The 15,693-nt window shown below is 54.4% G+C and overlaps 4 protein-coding genes and 1 non-coding gene across 5 annotated transcripts; 4 read left to right on the top strand and 1 right to left on the bottom strand.

Moving 5' to 3' along the window:
- Positions 1 to 944: 944 nt before the first annotated feature.
- SUB2 (Suppressor of the cold-sensitive snRNP biogenesis mutant brr1-1) lies at positions 945 to 2,785 on the top strand (the record flags this gene model as incomplete). The annotated part of the gene is made up of 4 exons (XM_049359414.1): positions 945 to 1,176; positions 1,601 to 2,017; positions 2,066 to 2,426; positions 2,479 to 2,785. The coding sequence occupies 4 exons, from the start codon at positions 945 to 947 to the stop codon at positions 2,783 to 2,785; spliced, it is 1,317 nt and encodes a 438-aa protein (XP_049206225.1).
- A 4,871-nt stretch (positions 2,786 to 7,656) lies between these two features.
- On the top strand, positions 7,657 to 10,363 carry J4E79_010577 (uncharacterized protein; the record flags this gene model as incomplete). The annotated part of the gene is made up of 5 exons (XM_049359413.1): positions 7,657 to 7,693; positions 7,851 to 7,971; positions 8,024 to 8,064; positions 8,115 to 8,547; positions 8,596 to 10,363. The coding sequence occupies 5 exons, from the start codon at positions 7,657 to 7,659 to the stop codon at positions 10,361 to 10,363; spliced, it is 2,400 nt and encodes a 799-aa protein (XP_049206224.1).
- A 1,223-nt stretch (positions 10,364 to 11,586) lies between these two features.
- Positions 11,587 to 13,576, top strand: J4E79_010576 (uncharacterized protein; the record flags this gene model as incomplete). Its single annotated transcript, XM_049359412.1, has 3 exons — positions 11,587 to 12,010; positions 12,059 to 12,138; positions 12,188 to 13,576. The coding sequence occupies 3 exons, from the start codon at positions 11,587 to 11,589 to the stop codon at positions 13,574 to 13,576; spliced, it is 1,893 nt and encodes a 630-aa protein (XP_049206223.1).
- A 416-nt stretch (positions 13,577 to 13,992) lies between these two features.
- J4E79_010575 lies at positions 13,993 to 14,066 on the top strand. The gene has a single exon. It is a non-coding gene; the product is annotated as a tRNA-Lys (tRNA).
- A 197-nt stretch (positions 14,067 to 14,263) lies between these two features.
- Positions 14,264 to 15,145, bottom strand: J4E79_010574 (uncharacterized protein; the record flags this gene model as incomplete). The annotated part of the gene is made up of 1 exon (XM_049359411.1): positions 14,264 to 15,145. One exon carries the CDS (start codon positions 15,143 to 15,145, stop codon positions 14,264 to 14,266), a length of 882 nt encoding a protein of 293 aa, XP_049206222.1.
- Between the last annotated feature and the right edge of the window lie 548 nt (positions 15,146 to 15,693).

Raw genomic sequence — 15,693 nt, 5'->3', positions numbered from 1 at the left:
TGACGTCAAGTCAGTCAATACCCGTCGCAAAGGTAGTTTCTGAGCATTGGCCATCTTCCGAAGCAGTTTTTGACAACAAACTTGTATGCGTTGTGATCCTCTTGGCCTTCTTGAGTTGTTTCGTTGCGCCCACTGGAAACCGCTTCTTTCCGCCACAAATGAGACAAGTGATGACGAGTACATCTGCCCAAGGCTTCTTACCGCCTTTGCTGGGATTTTCAATATTTTGAGTAAGAGTGCGTCCAGGAACAAGGACTGTATTACAACTTTTGCAAATGGAGCGCTTCAAGTCGACAGCCAGCCGTAGCTGGCCTTTCCGTGATACCTGTTGAAGATCGGATCCGAGTTCGAGTGCCAACGGCGAAGGTCGCTGGGTCTCGATCGATCGATCATCTTTGTCTCGTGCGACACAAGCTGCGACGTCCTCTTGCGTAGCCGTTTGCAGCGTCAGATATGTGGCTGCTTGGTAGAGAAAAGTCGAGCGGGCGTGCAGATGCTTGTTCGGAATGCCCTTCGTCTTTGGTGCTTTGACCTTGCTCATGATGCGCCGCTGTATTGTCGTCTGGCCTGCTACGTAAATTACGGTTTCACAGATAGATGATAGAAGGTCAGAGGATTTGCAGTGGTGGGTCGTGATTCAGAGCAGTCCGCTTGCGGCCTAGCGCGCGCCCAGCAAGGCGCCCCGAGCTTTTTACCTCGACATCAGCGCGGCGACCGCTCTTGTCCACCGCCCACCACGAACCTCTCAAGCCACAGCAACCTCGTCGAATTCGCGTTACGTGAAATCGCGAAACAACTGCTGATCTCTTCTACTCGTAGCTCTTAGTATAATACCTCGCCTCGGTACCGTCGCGACTCCACTTTGTTTGGCAGCCTTGCTTGCGACACGCGCAATCACCGACTCTACACACCACACACACTCTTACACGGACACATAATCCATCATGTCTCACGAGGAAGATCTCATCGACTACTCCGACGAGGAGATCCAGACGACTGATGCGCCCGCCAACGGCAGCGCAGCTGCAAGCAAGGGCGGCGTCACCGCCGGTGATGCTGCAGGCGACAAGAAGGGCAGCTACGTCGGCATCCACTCGACCGGTTTCCGCGACTTCTTGCTCAAGGACGAGCTCGTACGAGCAATCACGGACTGTGGCTTCGAACATCCTTCCGAGGGTTAGTCTAATAATTCCCCTCAGCCTTATCCACCTACAAGCGTCTGTCCATCTACGAAACGAGCACTATCTGTAATGCGGCCTGGTCTGTCTATATTCGAGCAAAGTGGCGAGGGACCGAGTGCCTTCCGCTACCCACGAGCGTCGACGCGCACTGCATTTCGCAGGCGCACCGGTATATGCATCGAGAAGCCAGTGGTGCCTATTGGCTCACTACCGTGGTCCCGAAGGACTGGTTTCAGAGGAGGAGTGCATGTTGCGGGTGTATAGGAGGAGGTACACCATTGAGCGTATGGGGAGGATAGACAGACTGGCACGCGCGCTAGATGGAAAACCTCGGCTACACAAGATGGACGGACGCTTCGCTTCCCACGCTTCGTTTCGACCGTTTTAAAGACCATTCTGACATAACGTGTGCCCTACAGTCCAGCAAGTTACCATTCCACAGGCCATCCTAGGAAACGATGTCCTCTGCCAGGCCAAGTCCGGTCTCGGAAAGACTGCCGTCTTCGTTCTCGCAACCCTCCAGCAGATGGACGAGAAGCCCGAACCCGGTACCGCCACTATCTTGGTCATGTGCCACACTCGCGAGTTGGCCTACCAGATTCGCAACGAGTACAACCGCTTCGCCAAGTTCTTGCCTGACGTCAAGGTTGGTGTCTTCTACGGAGGAACTCCCGTTCAGAAGGACATCGAGCTCCTTAGCAACAAGGATACCCACCCTCACATCATCGTCGGTACTCCCGGTCGTATCAACGCCCTCGTCCGCGATAGGCATCTCCGCCTTGCCAACCTGAAGCACTTCGTCCTCGATGAGTGTGACAAGATGTTGGACCAGCCCGGTTAGTACAAACCGTCTGTCTTGATCGACTTCCGCTAACAGTTGACAGACATGCGCAACGACGTTCAAGCCATCTTCCGCGCTACACCCCAGCACAAGCAGGTGATGATGTTCTCCGCCACCCTCAACAAGGAGGTGCGCGTTGTCTGCAAGAAGTTCATGCAGAACCCGCTCGAGATCTACGTCGATGACGAGAAGAAGTTGACGCTTCACGGTCTCCAGCAGTACTACATGAAGCTTGACGAGAAGGAGAAGAACCGGAAGCTCAACGACCTTCTCGACAGCTTGGAGTTCAACCAGGTCATCATCTTCGTTCGCTCGACTCTGCGCTGCTCTGAGCTCGACAAGCTTCTCCGCGAGTGCAACTTCCCCAGCACTGCTGTCCACTCTGGCATCAGCCAAGAAGAGCGGTATGTACTCAAATGTACCCCACTTGCTAGCTCAAAACTAATACTTTTCTAGTATCAAGCGCTACAAGGAGTTCAAGGAGTTCCAGACCCGTATCTGTGTCTCCACTGACATCTTCGGTCGTGGTATCGACGTCGAGCGCATCAACGTGGCCATCAACTACGACATGCCCGACAAGGCCGATGCCTACCTCCACCGCGTCGGTCGTGCCGGTCGTTTCGGAACCAAGGGTCTCAGTATCTCGTTTGTGAGCAGCCCAGACGACGAGGCTGTCCTCAAGTCGATCGAGGAGCGCTTCCAGGTCGAGCTCCCTGAGTTCCCCGAGGATGGTATCAACTCGTCCACCTACATGGACAACTAAAATCCGCCCGGACGGAGTGACGGAAAAGGTGCAGGAGAGGGTTCTTTCTTTTGGACAAAAGTCACGATTGACCTTCGGTGCAATGAACACGTAAGCAACGGCGCAAGGTGGTTCTTAAGTTGGTGAAGGCTGTTCTGAATTCCAGTCTTCAAGAGTTATTATCTCACTATGAGAGGAACCAAAGAAATTGATATGCGAATCTTCTGTCCACAATGACTTCTTTTGCGCAGATGTGATCTCAACGTTCCGACGCTCTAGACATCAAGCACGAGCATGACACTGTGCCTTGTTTCTTTTTCCGCTTACCCGCATTGCTTTGGCTGAGCACGACATCTTCTCGGCTCGGGCAATCGCAAAAGCAGGCCCAACACGCCCTGCTTCCGAAGAGTGCCGCGTGCCAAAGAAGAAATGGAAAGGACATCGGAGTCCGAAGCTCTGTCTCTCTCAGCGTATTCCTAATTATAGGCTCCTTAGTGCTCGAGCGTGGAGGCTAGAAGAGGGCTTTTCCCATTTGCTTCTTCCTCAACCACGGCCACTGCCGCAGTAAGCGACCATCGTCGCTTCAGGGTCTGTAGATCAGTTGTCTGGAAAGGGTATATGTGCATTTTGGTAGAAAAAAGTACAGATGGCTTGTGGATGGGTTACCGAACGCGTGGGATGGGAGTCGGGTGTGCTTGAGGTGTTCTTCCCTGGTGTTACCGAGGCTGAGACGTGCTTGTGTAGGGAAGGGCTGCTGGATACACATTTGTTTGCTCTCCCGGTCTGGCGGGGAATTTATAAGCGGTTTCACTATGCGACAGACGTTCAGCCTCCTCTGAGCAGTGTCGAAAAGCTATGAAGTTGCGTGTCAATATTCCATTTGGAACCGACCAGCCAGAACACCATACAGCAGACGCGACTACAAATTCTAGCAATGGCTTGGTTTCGGAAACGACATGATCCTACCATGAGCTTGAAGGCTTCGGTATTTCGTGTTGTGCCTACTAGACTCATGTAATTCTCTTGAAGAACTTGTAGGACAGTCGACCAATCTTGTAGCGAGGATGACAGAGTCGCTGCAACAGAGACTGTGCTTTACGAATGTAGACCAGGAAACAGCTTCTCTTCTCTAGATTGCGGGCCCCGAGCCGCATATCAGCTATAACCAAGCCCCCAGTCTATATGTTCACGGGGAACATGTACCGATCTACGAGCCGATACATTACCAGAACATGACATAAGATCCGCTCTCCACTTGGTATATACTACGTCTGGCTATACTATGGGTATCGCATAGATTACTCATATCCGATATGAGCACAGTTGTTGGTGCGGCAGGTCAGCGGAGAAAAGTTGGCGGGATGCCTGCGGGTTCCATATGCTGAACGCTCTCACGGGCAAGGGCTGCTACCAAAGCTCATCTCGCTTCTGCAACTCCCGTTCGAGCATCAACGGCGTGTCCGTACTTGCATATCATATCAATAAGATTTGATAGACGTCAAAATATGGTTGCGGAGCATAGAGCACGGCTGCGACAGGTTCCGAGCAAGCGATCAGAGCCGCGGGTGCCCCTAAACGAGACGATTGATGAGTTGAAGATCATCGGTATTTTGTCAACATCAGGGACTATTGGTCTCTCTTTAGCCGACAGACAGAAGTTGGTAAAGTTGGTAGGCGGTGTGTGCGGGAGACAAAGGTTTGGAGGGGCCTGCCGCGTATCGCGACCACCATCCATAAGGTCGGGCTCAGCATAAGGCGATGATCACCGCGTTGCTATTTCGATATTTCTATTGCGGAAATTCGTGATGTGAAGATCGACAGCGGCGACCCAGTCCCTTGTTCGGCAGCCGCGCACATTGCCGGGCCGCAGTGGCGCCACATGTCAGGAACAAGAGCAGAGTGACTCGCGTGGCGGGGCGGCGCTCAGGAGCAAGAGCGAGGATCTCGGAAGCGGTTAGTGAGGTTGAAATGAGACATGGGTAGCGAAATGTCAGAAGGCTAAAGCCACATAGTTTGTGATTCGATAAGAGGTAACGAGATGCAGAGTCGTGTTTCAATAATGCAGTGACTATCGCGAGACGTCTGTCAAATCGATTTGCTGATAATGCGGCGAGCCGTGTCGCCCCTTTGCAGATGAGCTTCAGGGAGCGTGTAAAGTGATGGGCAGAGGGGAAGGGATCTATTTTGAGATGACGTTCCGAAAGCGGTTGCCTCACCGCATATGATAGGGTTTTGCATTATAGGCAGGCTTGCAAATCGCAATCGTCATTTCCCATACATATTCGATCGCATTCATGTGGCGTCTCAACTGTAGTGTTAGCGCGTATGATTGCTGTGTTAGCGGTTGAAACATCTAGGCTGTCCCGCTCCCCGTGTATACGACGCGTGTTATGGAACATGCTGAGCGACCGTTGGCCGGAACGCGTGCATCCTAGCTGGACGCGTTTTCTACGTCGGTCGTCTGCTGGTAGTTCGACTGCTTCCAACGCGGCGGGAGGATACGAATACGGGATCCCCTGCCCCGGGCGCAGGGAACATCAAAGGCGCGATTGCTTAGCTAGGTTAAGGCGTTAAGCTTTTCAACGTTGACGGACGAAATGGAGTGGTTGTAATTCCCGCCTTCTGGCGCCCGCTGTCAGAGTCACCGGCATCGCGCGGCAACTTCTGTATGTAAGACGTACCACGGTGTGAAAGGAGACCGTGGGCGAGTCCAAAGAATGGGCTAAGGAAGTGAAGGCTAGCGTTGATGTGCTACGTAACGGAAGTAGAAGGAGCGACCACCGAGCGAGTGCAACTAGCTGTGTTAGAGTCGCCTGCGGCCAAGGCAGAGATGAGATGGGCGAGGAAGGAGCGGTCGCGTCTGAAGCGAGATCTCGATCGCAGTGGGTCGGGAGTCGACAGCGCGAGAGCGATGGCTTCGGTTCCAGATAAACTCGCACAGTTTGATTATGTGAAGCTGTTGAAGCTCAGTTGTGCGGGTAGGAGTACGCGGAGTAGGCGAAGGAAGCAGTGATCATGGACAGTGATTCGCGCATGTCTTGGCGAGATGTCCTATCCAGGAGCAAGTCGCGGATCTGCTGCATGCGGCGATATCACAGGCTGCTGGCAGTGGTCGACGCAGCTGGTGGCGTATTAGAATGTGGCAAGAGCGACAGCTAATTATTGGAGTGCAGATTGATGGGTTGCTCAACCTCAGACACGGCGAGCGCTGTGTATCGCTGCTGTCGTGTTGGCTGCTGGCACATGTACCCGGGCTATGTTGGGCGCTCCAGTTCTGGTCTGATTTTGTAAGCTCGCACGCGGCTCGGGTGCGGGAAGCAAGTCGAGCCGTGCATTTCCAGTCGGTGGGTTTAGTCGCAGGAAATGGTACGGTAGTGGCTCCGGGCGGCACTGCCGCTCGCGGCGAGGTGGTGAAAAGACCGAGTCCAAGGTACAGCTAGGCCCACTGGTTATTCTACTGAGCAAGGCTGCGCGAGGACTAAACTCGACGGAGCAGCAGCGGGCGTAATGAAGCTCCGAGCAGTGCAAACGGCCCAGGTGGAAATTAGCCATAGCCCTATCTGGGCGGGGCTGTATCTCGGACAGTGGCAGCCCCTTTTAGAGGATTTTCAGGCTGCCCGTTGAGAGATGGACCAAGGATGGGACTTGACAGCGGTCGCACGGCCCCCAGTTCGACGGTGGAATAGGCGTTGGGACGGTCTGGTCTTGGCCCAGACGTAGCGAACGTCGACGTCAGACGCGCGGAGCTGCAGTGACGACTAGCACGCGAGTTTGATTGGGCCTAGCACGGTTGCGGGCTGGCGCTGACGGTGGTGAGTTGTGAACCAGACGCGCGCAGGTGGTTGAGGCAGCGTGCCAGCGCCGTGTAGGAAGGGCGACATAAAGCTAGCCATGGCCGGCGCGTTCGACACCAAGCGCGAGGTGCAGCAGGTTTTCGTGATAGGCGAGGGCTTCAGATCGTCGAGTGCATGTGGGCGAAGCGGATCTCCATGGCTCGCCGGGATGATGCCGCGCACGCATCCAGCAGCCAGGGCTTGCGAGGTGGATTTGTTTCCAGCGTGTTTCCACGTCTTCTCAGCACGACGCTTAACAAAACGCTCAGTTTGCAGCGCGTCGCAGAGGCAATGGCAGCCTGTCCGTGATCTGCGTTCGCGCTGTCGCAATCATGAGCACCGTCAGCGCAATGTGCACGCCACGCCGCGCATATGCCTTTTTATGAAGCAAAAAAACAATGACGACGGGCACGGCCCCGCCCATAATAAATCAGCGATGGATTTGGCGTCGACAGCGATAAGTGCAGGGCCTGTGCCCAAAGCATTCTAGTGGGCACCAGCAGGCAGTCAGCGGGATATCAAGCCAGTCTGCGTGGCAGCGCATCAACCTTGCTTGCACTTGCTTGCTTGTCTGCTACCGCTACCGCTACCGCTGCCTCGACACCCAGCATCCTCACCCATCCTCTGTCCTCTGCCCTGCACTGCATCTTTGCTGCCTGCGTCCGCTCGCTTTGTAGAGACTCTGCCGTGGAACCCGCGTCCCGCCGTGCGCTCCTTCTCACGCTGACCCGACGCCAGCAGTCGTGGTAGCTTCCTGACCCTCCGCCGTCTGCGCCCGTCACGACCCAGTCCGTCTGGTCTTGTCCCGTCCTGCCTCCTCACCCGCGCCTCTCTCTTAATGTTCTGCTACGAGTCGCCCCAGTGATTCATCTCCCAGGCCGCCGCACACTCGTTTCCGCTACTATCTTAATCGATAATTCACCTGCCGCTGTCCGTTGTTGCCCGCCAATTGCGCTACATCGAAGCGCGCTCCCAACGCCAACTTTTTGGCTCTCCTCACCCTCACCACGCCGCCGCTGTCGCCTGTCACCTCGCGGCCCACCCTAAGGCGCTCCCAACATGGCTCCAGCAGTCCCCCGATTACGCATTCTGTCAGGTGCGTCATCTCCCCGCGAGCGTCGCACGGCAGCCGACGGCTCCGCTGCCCTCGCACACGCTCTGCTTGTACCATATACGCCGCCCTCGCCTGCTCTTGCATCGTGGGCGTTGGGCCGCGTCATCACAGCGCCCGAACAACTGCTGACTCTCTCCAGTGGGCGGTAATGCCGTCTCGGCCTTCTTATCATGGCGACTGCAAGCAACCAATGCCTGCGACGTCACCCTCGTATGGAAGTCGGGATACGAGAGCGTTGCCCAGTACGGCATATCATTCAAGTAGGCCCTCCCGCCACCGCACCTGCTCTGGCCACTCACTAACCGGCCACAGATCCGCCCTGTACGGCAACGAGCGATTCAAGCCCCATGCTGGTAAGGCAACGAGCTCACGGTTATCCTTGACGTACAGCTAACATCCTCAGTCGTCCGCACACCCGAAGATGCCGCCCATTCTTCCAAGCAGCCTTTTGATTACGTTCTCCTTTGCGTAAAAGCCCTGCCCGATGTATACGATATCGCCAACATCATCGAGTCGGTCGTCTCCCCTCAGCATACGTGCATCCTTATGAACACTACACACAGCCTTGGCGTTGAATCCTATCTCGAGCAGCGTTTTCCCACAAACGTCGTGCTTTCATTGGTATCGGGAGCAGAAATTTCGCAGCTCGGAGCTAGCGAATTCGAGCACAAAGGCGCGACCGACATCTGGGTCGGTCCTGCCAACAAAAATGCCAACATTCCTGCGCAGATCCAGTCAGACATGGCCGAGGCCCTGGCCATGACATTGAGCTCCGGACAGGTCGACTGCAAGGTCTCGTCCAACATACGACAGCAGCAGTTCGAGCGAATGATAGGGTATGTCATTTGTGCCATGGTCGCACATCATCAACTAACGTTCCACAGTCCAATCGCTTTCCACCCTGCCAGTGTAGTATTCGAGACACCCAACCACGCTGAACTCATGGACAAGGTCGGCGTGCGTGCTCTCATCACCGGAGTGCTCGACGAGATGATCGCGCTTGCAAATGCTTCCAACTGCACATTCCCCGACGATTTCCGCGAGACAACGCTTCAAGAGATGACCCGTCCACAGGACAACAACAGCACCATGTGGATGGACTTTGAGGCCAAGCGCCCGATGGAAATCGAGACGTATCTCGGGTCCCCTCTCAAGATTGCACAAGAAACTGGTGTCGCCGTGCCTCGGATCGAGACGTTGTATGCCACACTCCATCACCTCAACATCGTCAACCGAACACGCCCAGCTGCTCCAGCTCCCGCCACACAATCTCCTCAAAATGGCATGCAACCTCCTCCCAGACAGTCTTCGGCGCCGATGCCTCGTGGGCCCCCTCCCCAAGGGCCCATGATGAACGGTAACGGTATGAAGGGCGGCCCTCGCCCGGGAAGCCGTGCTCCTTCAATCAACGGAGGTCCTCCAATGATGCGTCGTGGTCCGCCCCCGGGACCCAACGGTTACCCTCCTAGGATGAACGGAGGTCCCAACAGGCGTCCCTCCTTCGAGGACCCCGGCAACCTTGAGGAGTTTTCCCACCTCATGCTCTACGACGACATGGTTCCAGACGGTGCTGTCAATGGCGGTCCCTATGAGAGCGCCGGAGGCTCTTCCAACAACCTGGCACTTCGCGAGAGAGAACTGATGCTTAGGCAGAGAGAACTCCAGATCAGAGAGCAGGAGATGAACATGCGAGGCGGACGTGGTGGTCCAATGGGTCCCGGTCCTATGGGACCTCCCATGGGGCCTCCCATGGGTCCGATGGGTCGTGGTCGGGGACGTCCTCCGCCACCCCCATCAATGGGCGGATTTGATGACGATGATGACGATGGCGATGACTTCTTCGATCCCATGGGCGGTCGTGGAGGCCCAATCATCGACCCCGACAACTTCGACATGATGAGCGTCACGTCGCGTCGCAACCGCTCAGCACCCAGCGCCAAGCAGATTCGTCAAAACCCTGAGGGCGCAGGCTTCGCGCCTGGACCAAACAGGGGCGGCAGGGGCCCATTTGGACGTCCGGGGATGAACAAGAATCGGAGTAGTGCTCGGTTGATGGCAGATGTTCCTGGTCTCCACGACTCTATCATGAACAACCCCCTCATGGGCTACTCCTCCGACCGCTACGGACACGTCGATCGCGGTGCTATGGGCGCGCAATCCAGAACCAACTCACTGACATCGGCTCGTCTAGATGAGCTTTCAGGGGGCGCAGGCTACGGTGCTTACCCTGCACCAAACGCCCGTCGCATGAGCCAGTCACCTGGCAACCCGCTCAGTCCGGGCCCGCGTCCCATGGGCCGACCATCGCCGCCAAACGGCTTCAACGGCATGCCACCAAACGGCATGGCTCCCAATGGCATGGCTCCTAACGGCATGCCCCCAAATGGAATGATTCCTAACGGGCGGCCATCGCCTCCTGGCATGAGGCAGCCCATGCCACGAAACCCTGGAAACGAGGTGGCACCACAACAAGTTGAACAACACGCTGGGGTGAGCAATCTCTACCCGCCCAAGTCTCGTCCCCAAGTTCGCAGTCTGACTGGAAGCGCATCAAATAGTTCCGCTAGCGCAAAAGCAGTAGATTCCACGGAAAACTCTGCGCACAGCAGCCAAAGCAGCCTTGGACCCCGTCCCCCGGTTGGCGTTCGGTAATTGGGATAATGTTCGACTTAGATTTGGCGGCCATCCGTTTTGAATGTTGGCATCTGGCATGGACACTGTTTCAACCTCGACGACATTGGCGAAATCATCTACTGGTCCTCACTCGACACACATCCTTTCTCGTCTAAGACAGCTAGCGAAGCAGTCTAGACGTCTCTTTCGACACCTTTTTCCACAAACACGTATACGCACCGAAGCATCACCATCCGGCCGACAAGACTCTCCATGGCGGTCCGGGAGGCTTCATGGACAGCCAGAGGCTCGTCCAGATGGTGGATGTCCTAATGACGAATAGAATTGGGCCGGCAAGGGACACATTTGACGTACACAAACCGGCCTCGCACGACTGAAGCCTTTGCTTTCGGGTTTTCTCTTTTGTCTATATCGTACATACTTGTAGAACGCTCTTACGGCGGCGGCAACAGCCTCCCTTTTTCTCCTTCACACACAGACTGTGGCAGCCCGCTAATCATGTTTTCCTTGTCTGCATGGGTTTTATGCTCAGAGGAGGTTGGGTTATTTCCCTTTACCACTTGTTTGCTATACTACGGAGTTTGATACATGCATATGGATTTTGCTTGCTTGTACCTTGTCATTCATTTTTTCCTTTGTTTGCCCCCATGGGCTTATCCTATTCCCAAGTGCTGTGTATATCTACCATAGCTACACCAACCGTAGCGCGTACCATTTTGAAGGCTGGATGGAGAAGCATTTTCGTAGTTGAGCATATGTAGGCCGACGAGCACAAAAGCAAGCAAGACGTTCCTTTCTCCTGACTATTTTCCCCCATGTTCTGTTCGTGACTAGCGAGATGTCTGCCCGAGCTGATTTCTTGTCAGGGGAGGCAGGAGATTAACAGAGGATATCAAGCTGTTGCCAAGTTCTGGGCTCTGTGGTTTTGCGTAGTGCCGTTGTTCCGGAATCAGCCGCCTACGTAGATCACGGGAAATTGTGCACGTGCTCAAGCTCCTCACTTTCACGATGCCGACGGCTAGGTCGCTGGTTACTTTCGCTAGCGCAGCGTGCCGTGCAAAGAGTTCCGACAGAGAGGCAATGCTCTCGTCCCGCCTTTAAACCAATTGCACGCCCCGGGAGTGAATTTGACTCGTATCCCAAGGCGTTGGCATGCAAGTGATGGTGTTCATGCATGGTAATTGCACGCCCAAGCTTGCCTACCCCTCGTTCTCCGTCATAGCTGGACAACGCGGGGCAGAATGAGCATCAGCTCGCTGTCACGCCCCAATAAAGCCACGCGCCCGCTTCAGAGCCCGACACAGAGCGCGCGACCCGATCGCCCAAGACCTACAAGAAGTCCCTTCGCGACCCACACGGTAGTCACCGTCCTTGTTCTGCTGCTAGCGCTGGGTACCGGTTTCTTCGCACCCCACTTCTCCAACGCCGTCTTACGCACTGTTATCAACAAACAAGTTCCCTCCTTCACCCTCCGGAATCCAATCGTCCTCCAGGAACCGAGTATTTGCCCGAAGCCTGAGCAGCAGGTCGAGTTCGTCGGTACCTTCAACACCCCACACAAGCGCAGCATGACACTCAAAGACCAGGCGAAGCGCGTCGCCGCGGAGTTCGACTTCGACGACAATGCCGTCAACAAGGCCGTCAAGGAGTTTATTCGGGAGATGGGTACGCACGAGAATATGGAGTGGGCAATTGGTCACTGACGACGCGCAGACGAGGGTCTAGAGAAGGAAGGCACTGAGATGAGCCAGATCCCGACATACGTCACTGCCGTCCCCAATGGCACGGAAAAGGTATGGGTCCTATATGCGCCGGTCTTCACCGTCATCTAATGCTGTACAGGGCCTCTACATGGCCGTCGATCTCGGCGGTACGAACTTCCGCGTCTGCTCTATCGAGCTCCACGGCAACACTACCTTCTCCCTCACCCAAAGCAAGGTAGCCATCCCGCGCGAGCTGATGGTCGCGAAGACATCAAAAGAGCTCTTCTCCTTCCTCGCGAAACAGATCGAAGCCTTCCTCAAACTGCACCACGAAGAACACTACGCTGGGACACTCAGGCGCAGAGAGGGGAAGCCAGGTGAGCCAGAGGACGAGGAGATATTCAACCTGGGCTTTACCTTCTCATTCCCTGTACACCAGATCGGAATCAACAAGGGTATGCTGATGCGCTGGACAAAGGGCTTCGACATTCAAGATGCGGTTGGCAAGGATGTATGCGCTCTGCTTCAGCAAGAGATTGACGAGCTCCACCTCCCTGTCAAGGTGGCTGCGTTGGTAAACGACACTGTCGGAACCCTCATGGCGCGCTCATACACTTCGCCCGGCAAGACTGGCACATTACTGGGTGCCATCTTTGGAACTGGTACCAACGGAGCCTACGTTGAGAAGCTGGATAAGGTCAAGAAGATGTCAAAGGACACCAGCGATGGCGCATACGACAAGTCAACCGGGGAGATGATAGTCAACACTGAGTGGGGCTCGTTTGACAATTCTCTCCGCACTCTGCCCAACAGCCCCTACGACGTTCAGCTTGACAAGGACTCTGTGAACCCTGGAATCCAAATGTTCGAAAAGCGCGTGTCGGGCATGTTCTTGGGAGAGCTTCTACGTCTTGCCCTGCTCAAGCTCATCAAGGACCCCAATGTTCCGCTTTTCACTGACGACAACTCGTCTTCAAACGATGTCCACAGCACCACTCAAATTCACGACGATAGCCCGATATGGAAGCAGTGGGGTCTCGACACTAGCTTGCTCAGCGTGTGCGCTGGCGATGACAAGCCTGGCAACCAGATGCTCCGACAGGAACTTGATAAGTATAAAATCTCCGCCGTCAGCCGTGAGGACGCAGAAGCAGTCCGCGAAATCGCTGGAGCGATCGGTCGCCGCGCGGCGCGTCTTGCTGCCGTCGCCATCGCCGGTATTGTCATCAACACAGGTCGTCTGGACAAGTCCTCGGGATCAGCTACCACAGAGCAAAAGTCAGGCATTGAGCCTGCACGTGGGGATGTCGAAGCCACTGAAGGTGACGAGATCGATGTCGGTGTCGATGGCTCGCTCGTTGAATTTTACCCCAACTTTGAGAAGTACATCCGTGAGGCGCTACGTGCGGTGCCCGAAATCGGTGCAAAGGGCGAGAAGAGAGTCAGGATCGGTATCGCGAAGGATGGATCCGGTGTTGGTGCCGCGCTCATTGCGCTTGTTGCTGGAAAGGTCAACGCGCCACAGTAAGTGTTGTTGCCTGGGGCATCTATGATATGACGACTTAAGCATGTTGGATATATAGCACAAAAGTGCCTTCTTCTGTAAATGGATCTGGGAGATGTGTAATTACATCTAGCAACAGATTAACTTGTTCTCTGTGTTTCGCTTGACGCTTTAGCTGTGAGGTATGCACATGACTACATTCTTTGTTTATGCTGCCTGTGTGGTCCCTTTGATGGAGGAAATCGATGACGCATAATGCGTGGACCCACCCCACCACTGCTACCAACCATTAGGTAAATCGTTCGCAGCGTGACCCCATGGAACCGGTCAGCATACTTTGTGTCAAACTTCCTTTGGCAAACTTCGACTTTGCAGATGCGCCGTAGTTATAATAGATACTAGTATTATGTTGCGTGGAATTTGCTCATCAACAAATCATAGCCCGGCTGGCACAATTGGTTAGCGCGTGAGACTTTTAATCTCAAGGCTCAGGGTTCGAGTCCCTGGTCGGGCGACGTTCTTTTTGCTCATGCGATGTCGCTGGGACGCAGAGGACGAAATCTGAGAACGAAACACTTTTTTTGCGGATAAGGTTTGTATATTATGTCAAGTTTGCAGACGCAGTCGTAGGAACATTTTTACTACCAAGCACAACTTTTACGACTCCCAATCTAACATGCGTCGCGCGACAACTTGTTGTACGTCAAAAATCTACGAAGTTGACTTCTCCTTGTCAAGTATGTGCTGTTTGATCACTTTCTTCAATTGATTCGCAGTCTTCTTGCTATGAGCCGATAGTGCATCGCGGTCTAGATTGAGCTTTTTCATCCCCTCCAGCGCAATAGCTGAGAGAGAATGCCTACGTCGGTCCTGATACTCCTCATTATCAACCTGCTGCCAAGTTCGCAATTGATCGTACGGCAAGAAATCCGTGAACACGGTATTTGTGCGGTGGAAAGATGGTCTGCGGCCGTGACTTGCATGTCCAAGTGTGTGGTTTTGATAGGAAGCTTCGTCTGCGCTCTTTGCATGTGACTGTATATCTGCCTCGTCGTTCATTTCTATGAGTGCCTTTTGCGCTGTATCTGGGAGCGGCTTGCGTTTTACGAGAAATGCTGTTGCGCGTGGAGACGGTCTGAGGTGCAACTCGCCGTCGAAAGGCGATCTAGGCTGTGGTGGTGCGCCCGTATACCCAGCCTGTAACACAGCGAGGTTACTCTCCGTCAGCTGCTTCACGCTCTCAAATCGCTCGATGAAGCGTGTCTGCCTAGGCTTTGGAGGCATATCGGCGTATGCTGTACGAAACGATTGCTCTGTGCCGGAGGACTCACCATCCCAGTTGTTTGATTCGTTCGATACTCTCCGCTTCAGTTTACCAGATTCTGAGGAGTTCAGCTCGCTTGAAGGCGTGGTGGATGGTCCATGGAAGACCGCCATATCGTTTTGGAAGTTGGAAGTGAAGCTAACGGGATGTTTGCTGCCGTTTGGTAGATGTCCTTCTGAGTCGCACCTGAGACCTGGCAGTTGAAAGTGTGCAGTTGCGATGAAGTGACTGGAACGTGTTTCTGATTCATTATGAAGGAGGAAGAACATGATGATAAGCACTGTATGATCCAGGTGATTCCGCGGCGTGATAGAACTCTGTGATAGCGACAGGTGCTTGTGCCCCGACTGTTTCACCACCCATATCAACTGAACGTGGCTTTGCCATTTCTCTCGCCTGGTTCTACAATGTAGGTATCTAGCTTCTGAGACATCTCACTTAACGCAAGAGTTCGGCGCTCATGGCTAGAGGTCTAGCGGTATGAGGTCGTTGAGTTGATGCAGGCAAGTCTGCAGGTTATGATCCTGCACATCCTTACTGGTGATGTCCGCGTTTGCGTGCCATGTTGGTTTGCCCCCTTACGTGATCGGCCTTGCTCTTTCACCTTCACTTCCAGACTAGGTTAACCCGGATCGTACTTTTCTGAACATCGACACCTACTCCACTTTCTTCCACTTGCACGACATGTCAGCCATCTATACCAACACCAAAGCGTCTAACATGCCTCGAACAGATTTTTTGGCTTCTCCTCTTAATCGCAGCACTCGCTCTGTACATCCTATACTTGCACCTCGACGCCTCAATAACCAGAGTCATC

Source organism: Alternaria viburni (assembly GCF_023758015.1).
Source record: "Alternaria viburni strain BMP 2772 chromosome Unknown scaffold_31, whole genome shotgun sequence".
Taxonomy (NCBI): domain Eukaryota; kingdom Fungi; phylum Ascomycota; class Dothideomycetes; order Pleosporales; family Pleosporaceae; genus Alternaria; species Alternaria viburni.
This window is presented reverse-complemented; position numbering and strand designations above follow the sequence as displayed.